Below are 8,759 nucleotides of genomic sequence, written 5' to 3'. Positions count from 1 at the left end.
CACACACACACACACACACACACACACACACACACACACACACACACCAAACACTATGGCCTATATCCACAGGATGCCTCCCTGTTGGGTACAACTATATTTAGTTAATGGTGCTCAGCCTCTCATTGGTCAGAAATGACAAAAGGTGGAATAGAATCAGAAATTGAAAATAACAATAAGCCATTTCAAATAATGCCTTGCAAAAACGGGAGCAGCCATAGGAATTGATACCACCAAGGTATCAAAACGGCTTTGAAAGTGGGTGAAAGGGAAGAGTAGCTAGCTTGTTTGGTCAGTCTAGTAGGTAGTAAGGTGATGATCTCTTTCCATTACTTAACCCCTACTGTATCAGGCAGACTCACCCCTTAACAACAGCTCCATACAAGGGGGAAAGACTTTGGGGTTTTAAAGGCAATGCTATGATTTGCACCAGGTTAAAAATAGATGAGGTTAAAAGGACAGGGAGGGATGGTGTTGTTACTAATCAGTTTGGAGCTTCAGCAGAGTGCAGAGTCTTTGACCATAATTTCATTTGACTTTATATATTAAAGAAAACTTGCAGGATCTTACACTGTTGAACAAAAGAGCTTCCTTGTTTCTCTGTGAACATTATTTTCCATAAAACATATATTTATGTGATTTATCTCATCTTATCAGATAAGAAGTCAACTTGCCCAAGAACGAAGTTTAAAGTTGGATGCGTTCCAGCGAGTGAATGAATTGCAGAGTCAGCTTTATGATATAGAAAGTGCATCAATCCAAATAAATTCACTGGGAGGTAATAAATAGCATTTTTTTCTACTAGAAAAATCTGACTTTGGGATTTTAAAGTAAGTTAATCATCTGAGCACAAAAGTCCAATACAAGGTTTTCCCATTATATAGTCACACTTAGTTTTTTTTTTGTTGTTGAGGTTCTCTCACCTAGGTTTATATAAATTTTTATTATATATATAATTTATTATATATAAAAGTTTACATTTCATTATATGAAGTAGTATTTAAAGAAAGCTTGATTCTATAAAATCAAATTTGTATCCCTGGAATGTTGGAATTGAAATGAATGTCTAGCTCTTATTGAGGGACTAAACCAATCTGATTATTGGCAGATTGCTTTCCAAATCCATTAAGGTTCTTGATTTTGAGACCACAGAATTATAGAAGAATATCTGAAAAAAATCCTCAGATAAGGGAAATGAAGCTCAGGAAGGTGATATGCCAGCCATGTCAAAGCCGTAACCAAAATGGTAGTTATAGCACTTTTAGGGACTATCAAAAAAAAGTAGGCAAATGTTAGTAATGTTGGCAGGAAATGCACATTGGACAGAATACTGCCTGGCAGTTCAGAAATTTAGTCCTTCAGGTCCTATTACTTCATTTGTAAAATGGGGTGGAATTGGGTGCACTAGAGAATCCATAAAAGTGTCTTCCTAATTCTGTTCTCTGGCTCTAAATTACCTCATCTATAAAATGAAAGGATTATTATTATATTAATAATTAATTGTTAATAAAATATTATTAATAGCATTCTATTCTTATTCTAAGCACCAACATTCTGTGACTATAAACATGCTAGATAAATGTACTGAATGTATGCCTACTTTAAAGACAAATATAGAACATTGGTGAGGTGTCATGGTCTAAGTGGCTGTAGAGCTGGCCATGGTGCCAGGAAGACTTGAGTCCAAGTCCAGCCTTTGACACATGGACTTTACCTTCTTAATGCCAGAGGTAATTCACAAGACTATAAATTGTAGAATCATTGATGATCTGTATTGGTAGAAGGAATCTCCTCACCAACAGTTCCCCTACATTCTGGGTGGCTAGGTGGCACAGTGAATAGAGCACTGGCCCTGGAGTTAGGAGGACCTGAGTTCAAATCTGGCCTCAGCCGTGTGACCTTGGGCAAGTTACTTAACCCCAATTGTCCTGCCTTCCCCCCTCAAAAAACAAAACAAAAAAACCCACAAAAAAAACAACAGTTCCCCTACATGTATGAAATGAGAAACAGATCACTATGTTCCCCTTAAAAGAGAAAGCTTAGTTTCAGTTTTACTTCTGTATTTCATATAAATATATATTTAGTGCTTTATCTATGTACATTTTCACTACTTCTAAAACATATTCATGCCTGACAAATGTGATTTTAAGATACAAGGACAAGTTCACATACCCTGGGATTACTCAGTGAAGAGATGAGGGGGCAGAAAGAAAATAAGAAATTGTATTCTCTCCTATGATCCTTATTTCCAGTAGAACTTGGAAGGAATTCAACCATGTAGCAATTTTGCTTTGAGGCCTGGAGGGTGTTTGAGAGAAAAAAGCTGGTTGAAGACCATGGATTTGACCTTCATTTAGTGTCTATCTGAATGTCTGTGGTGGTAGCCTTTTAATCTGCTGGGTGTCCTTTGGAAAACACTGAAACATTAATATCTCTTTAGGAGAATATGCCATTCATTGGTCCACACAGGTTGGGAGGGAGCAGACAGCAAAACCATCATGTTGCCCTTCAAGAGAATACAGCTGAGGAATCAGAATAAAATTATCTCTAAAACAAATGTGGGGGATAGAAATAATATGTGGTTATTTTCAATTGAATCCAAACACTTGTTAAATACCTACTCTATACAACCTCACTTTTACTTCTTCCTGCAAGTAGTAAAAAGCTGTTTATTCCTTCCTAATTTGTCTTCAGTACCTTTTCCATGGTTCATTTGGGTCAATTCTGTACCAGGTCCCCAGTGACTTTGTACCTACCCTCCCCCCCCAGGAGTTACCATCACTTGCTAACAGTCAGGACAGAAAAGGGCTATTGCTGACTGGCTGCGCACTACTGCCTTCTCAGACTTTCCTCAACACCTGCCTCTTTCTCATCTTTTTTCTTACTTCCACACCAACCACTGCTGTTATTAGTGCTGTTTTCTGTCAATTCACATGACCTAGACTTTTTAGTGGAGCAAAAGTTAATTAATGCCTTATCATGAGAAAAGTGGATTATGAGCTTTGTTTGAAATTTTTTAAGTAGTTAGAAAAGAATTATAAATATGTGTACAGTGTAAATATCTTTTATAACCAAAAAAGAAAGGTAGGTTATGGTAGGGGAAGATAGAATGAGCTTGTAGTTTAAAACAGGGTTTCCTAACCTGAGATCCTTGAACTTAAAAAAAAATACATTTTCATAATTATATTTCAATGAAATTAATTTCCTTTGTATTCCTATGTATTTTATTTTAAGCATTTTAAAAATTATTCTGACACGAGGTCTATAGATTTTTACCAGATTCCACAGGAGTTCATGACAAACACAAAAATGCTTTAAAAACCCTGGTCTTGAGGGTTTCAGTATATAAGCTGTGATAGAAGTCAGGACTTTTTTTTTCCGAAGTTGGAAATCACTCCCTCACCACTACAGAATGTAGTCAGTACTTGAGGGAAGGACTCGATTTTTTTCCTTTTCCCCCCAGCTAAGTGATAAGTAGCCAAAGGTGCTGTCCTATAGAAGTTACTACTTTGGATAATTCTTTTCTTGGCATGATGTATTCAAAAGAGCCATATGATCAAAAAGAAAAGTAAGCATGCACGTATTTGTTCTGGAACTAGTCACAGGTGTGGTTGACAGAGGGTTCCTAGCTGGTCCATACTCTGGTCCAATACACAAAACATGGATTCAATTCAGCAGTCATTAAGAATCTTAAAAAAAAAAAAAGATCTAATGAGGAATTAAAAGGCTATGAATTCTTAGGAGTGTTTGTAATGATAAAAACACATGGAAATTTCAAAAAAAAAAAGAATCTTTCATACACATACAAAGACAGAAACAAAATAACCATGGCTCTCAAGGGGTATACATTGTACAGAGGGAATATAAAATGTGAATAAGTAAAAACAAAGAAATTTCAAGAGGGAGAAACTGCTGATAATTGTGGGGCAGGAATTTAGAAAGGCCCCTTGTGAGGGATGGTACCAGAGCTGTACATTAAAGAAAACTAAGGATCCTATCAGGAGAAGGTGAGGAGGGTATTAATATGAAATAAGCCTGGAAAGTCAAGTAGAAACCAAACTCTGGGGGGTTTTAAATATCAGGACAGGATTTTATATTTTATCCTCGAGGCACTGTGAGCCATTGAAGATTTCAGGGGACTGGGGGCAGGGGGACAGGAAGGAAGAGTTGACACAGGATGTGCTAGTATCTTACTTAGTTCCTGACAGTTACAAAGGAAGGGAGAAAATTAAAGGCTATTATTCTGATTTTATTTGCACCTACAGCTTCAAAACATTGGTAAAAAGTACCCAGTTTTGTAACTAAGTGGAGTTTCTTTATCAGCTCTATGCAGATAACTCCCAGATCCACTTTTCTAATCTCAGTCTTTCTCGACCTCCACTCCTGCATTGCCAGCTGCTATTGCACATTTCAAACTGGATAAACCAGTTTGGTATCTACTTAAATTCAACTTGTCTAAAATAAAGCTCATTCTCTTTCCCCTTCAACCCACCCCACCCCTCTTCCATGCTTTATTATTTTTGAGCACTACTTTTGCTCTAGTGTCCAGGTTCACAACTACAGTTCATCATCCTCAGGACTTCACTCTCCCTTATCCCACACATCCAATCAGCTGACAGATTTTTACCTCTATGTCTCACATCTGGTCCCCACTTCACTAGTACATAGCCAGCACCTTAGTTCAGACCTCATCTCTTACTGGAGCTACTGCAATAGCCTCCCATGTGGTCTCCTTGCCTTAGGACTCTCCTCACCTCCAGTTTCCAAAATGATTTTTCTTACATACAGGTCTGACCATGTCACTTCCTTCCTGCCCCCCCCCCAATACACTCCAGTGGCTTTCTATTGCTTCTAGGATTAAATTTAACAACTCTTCTATTATTTAAAGCTCTTTATAACCTGGCCTCAACACACCTTTGCAGCTTCATTATTCAAGGGGTGTCAAAAGCCCTACTGCACTTTTAAGGTATTAAAGTTCAAATATAGATAATGCTATTAAAAATTATTAAAGCTTTTTGGGACATCCTCTACATCTGTGGTGTCAAAACTTAAAAACAGAAATAGAAGCCACTTAATACCATCCCTAAGGATCTCTGTGAGCTGCCTACTGACTTAGGAAACTGAAGATTAACATAGGTTTTACTGTACTTTTTTATTCTTTAGTTAAATACTTACTAATTGTATCTTAATCTGGTCTGGGCCACACTGGGGAGTGTTGTCTTCAGGCTGCATATGTTTGACAGCTCTGATGCACTTTACTCTCTAGCACTCTACTATCTAGGCAAATGGGTCTCCTTGCTATTTCTCTCACATAACATCCCACTCCCCACGAATGGAATTCATCCCCCTCCCTCACCTCCAAAGTGAGTAGAGCACCAGCCCTGGATTTAGGGGGACCCGAGTTAAAATTAGGCCTCAGACTCTTGACAAAAATCACTAGCCGAGTGACTTTGGGCAAGTCACTTAACCCCAACTGCCCTCCAAAAAGCAAAAAAAAAAAAGTCTTACCTGCTTCAAGAATCAGCACAATCACCTTCTGCATGAAAACTTTTTCTGCTTCCCACTGCTGCTAATTCCCTTCCTCTCAAAACTAGCTTGTCTATATGTATTCTGCATATATACACATTGATCTTCAGTCCTTGAGATCAGGGATGGTTTCATTTTTATTTTGCATCCCCAGCAATCAGTAAATCCTAATGACTGACTGATAACCCCCAGGCAAGTCAAAACCTCTAGTTTATCTATAAAATGAGGAGGAAGAAAGGGAGAGGTTCCTCCCATCCTGCCCTGGTGAATTAGTGTGCTCTGTCTGAAACTGGTAAATGCATATGAGCATGAGGCCAATTCATAATCTGTGTCATATTAAACATTGCAGGTCTTACATCATGGGCTAACTATACTCGAAGTTCTGTCTCCACTCCATGCAGATATTCTCAGCAATACCTTTTAAAGTCTGATCCTAAAAGCAGTGAAATAAAAAGGATTCAGAGGCCAAGGACTGTAAGTAATGAACCTGAAAATGTATAGAGAGATTAAAAAAAAAAGGATGAATTGTTTTTCAACTCTAACTTAGCAGGATGAATTGTTTTTCAACTCTAACAATGTCAATAAAATTTACACAATAATGAAATTACCTGTATGTCCATAGGTTTAGGGCCAAGCTAAACAAATTGGGCAATGGTCCTAAGTATTATTGGATCTAGCTAGAGACTAAGGGGCTGCCACACACATTCTCTATTTGAACCTTTTTTTTTTTTTGCACTTAATAATAGTTTTTCCAATTACATGCAAAGAAAGTTTTCAGATTCATTTTTTAAGACTTTGCATTTAACTAGCCGTGAGACCTTGGGGAAGTCACTTAACCCCAACTTCCCTCCAAAAATATATACATATATATATATTAAATTGTCATTAAAAAAAAAACTTTTGAGTTCTAAATTTTTCTCCCTCCCTCCCTTTCTTCCTCCCTCCCCAAAACAGCAAGCAATCTGACATAGGTTATATATGTACAGTCATGTTAAATATATTTCTATATTAATCATGTTGTGAAAGAAGAATAAAAACAAAAGGGAAAAGCCATGAGAAAGAAAAACAAACACCAACAACAAAAAGAGAAAACAGTATGCTTCAATCTACATTTTAAGCCCATAGTTCTTTCTCTGGATGTGAATAGCATTTTCCATCATAAGTCTTCTGGGGTTGTCTTGGATCATTATTGCATTATCAACATCAATATTGCTGTTACTGTGCACATGTTTGAACCTTTTCAAGAACCTTTGCCTGCATACGCTGCCACCTTGCTAGCTCAGGCCTTCGTCACTCATCTCGGATTATTAAACTCTTGATATTCCTGCTTCCTTCTCTAGGTCATTCTACAATTGCTTCGACAAAATAATCTTCCTAAGGCACAGGTCTAACAATGTCATTCCTCTGCTCAGCACTATACATTCCCAGTCTTATTGCATACTACTTTGCTTGAGGAATTCTAGATTGCAGCCAAACCGAACTACTAACTGTTTATCCAGCCTTACAGTTATGTGCATTCACATAAGCCCTCACCTCCTTGTGTCAGCTCAGGTCGTACCTCCTCCACAAAGTTCTCCCTGATCCATCCTTTTGTTATTCTCTCCCTCCGTACTTTTCCATAGACTCTATTTATTTGTAAGCACATTATATATTCTCCCAGCTAAGGACCTCCACACTACTTCCTTTGGTTATCCCATGAGCTCTCACAGATTCAATAATCATCTCTATGCAAATAATTCTCAGATCTGTTAATCCAGCGTCCAGTCTCACATTTCTGACTGCTTATCAGATATCTTTTTTTTTTTTAAATAAGCAATTGGGGTTAAGTAACTTGCTCAAGGTTACACGGCCAGGTGTTTCTAGGTGGGTGCTAAGTGTCTGAGCCCGGATTTGATTCCCAGTCATCCCAACTCTGGGGCTGGTGCTCTTACTCGCTGTGCTACCTGTCCGCCCCTGCTTATCAGATATCTTGAACTGGACGTTCAATAGCCATTTCAAACTCAACATAATCAAAATTGAACTCATTGTCTTTCTCTCCAAATCCTCCTTTCTTCCTTACTTTTCATTTACTGTCAAAAGCACTGCTATCTTCCCAGTCATCCAGGCTGGGTTGACATCCTCAACTCACTCCCCATAGCAAATCAGTTGCTAAGTCCTGTGGATTCTACTGCCACACTTTTATATATTGCCCCCTTTCTCTCCTTTGAAACAGCCACCACTATAATGTGGGCCCTCACCACCTCATGCCGCTTGAGTCATTTCAGTATTCTTCTGGTTGGTCTCTCTGCCTCAAGTCTTTTCCCCAGTTGTCTAATCTCTAGTCGTCAAATTTGATCATCCTTCCCAAAGTTGCAGATCTGACCTTGTCTCCCTACCATCCCCTTAAGAAAATCCTATTTGTCTTTTAAAGGTCGTCATAACCTGGCCCTGCCCTACCTTTCCAGTTTCCTTACACCTCTCCATGAACTCTGCAATTCATTGATTGACACCTGCCTTGTTTCTGGCACACAGCACTCTATCTCTCAACTCGAGCATTTTCATTGACTGTCTCCACTCCCACCCCTCCATGCCTAGAATGTTCTGCTTCATCTCTGCCTCCTAACTTCCATGAGGTGCCAGAGAAAACTTCCCACCTTTTCTGAATTCCCCTTAAGGCTACTTCCTTCCCTCTGAGATCTTCCTTGTACATGAGTTGTTTGCATGTTATCTCCCTGATGAGACTAAATTCCGTTAGAGAGGCTTTTGCCATTCTTTGTATCCTCATACATGCCTAACAGTGCCTGACATTTAATAGATACCTGACAGCAACTTTGTTATTTGTCTTTATCCCTAGCACCTAGGCAAATAGTAGGCACCTAAATTTTGCTGAATAAAATTGTTTTGTCTTTTTTTGGATGGCAATTGGGGTCAAGTGACTTGCCGAAGGTCACATGGCTAGTTTTTTGTGTTAAGCGTCTGAGGCCGGATTTGAACTCAGGTCCTCCTGACTCCTGGGCCGATGTTCTATTCACTGTGCCACCTAGCCACCCCATTTTGTCTCTCTTTTAAAAATCCTATCCAACCCCATTTCTTTACTTTTGGGCAAAAGGCAAGGAAATAACCGAATTAAGTCTGGGTTGGTGAATTTCTGGTTATTATGATATATAAATGATTTTTGAAAACATTCTCAATTGGGGGAAAGGTCTTTTTAAGATGTAGAACAAATCGCCTGTTAACTCTAATAGAACTAACTC

At 38.6% G+C, this 8,759-nt stretch overlaps 1 protein-coding gene across 1 annotated transcript in view; it reads left to right on the top strand.

Annotated features, from left to right (window-relative positions):
• Positions 1-8,759, top strand: part of LOC138153195 (uncharacterized) — a 201,182-nt gene that overhangs the window by 191,756 nt on the left and 667 nt on the right. The window contains exons 45-46 of the mRNA XM_069077336.1: positions 658-778; positions 5,876-6,000. Coding sequence (XP_068933437.1) covers positions 658-778; positions 5,876-6,000 — 246 coding nt within the window. The remainder of the gene's footprint in view (positions 1-657; positions 779-5,875; positions 6,001-8,759) is intronic.

The sequence above is a fragment of the Petaurus breviceps genome, unplaced genomic scaffold (assembly GCF_028583685.1).
Source record: "Petaurus breviceps papuanus isolate PSGF00001 unplaced genomic scaffold, PetGlider_PUasm1.0 90977, whole genome shotgun sequence".
Taxonomy (NCBI): Eukaryota; Metazoa; Chordata; class Mammalia; order Diprotodontia; family Petauridae; genus Petaurus; species Petaurus breviceps.
The sequence above is the reverse complement of the archived record's forward strand: the minus strand, read 5'-3'. Positions and strand labels throughout refer to the sequence as shown.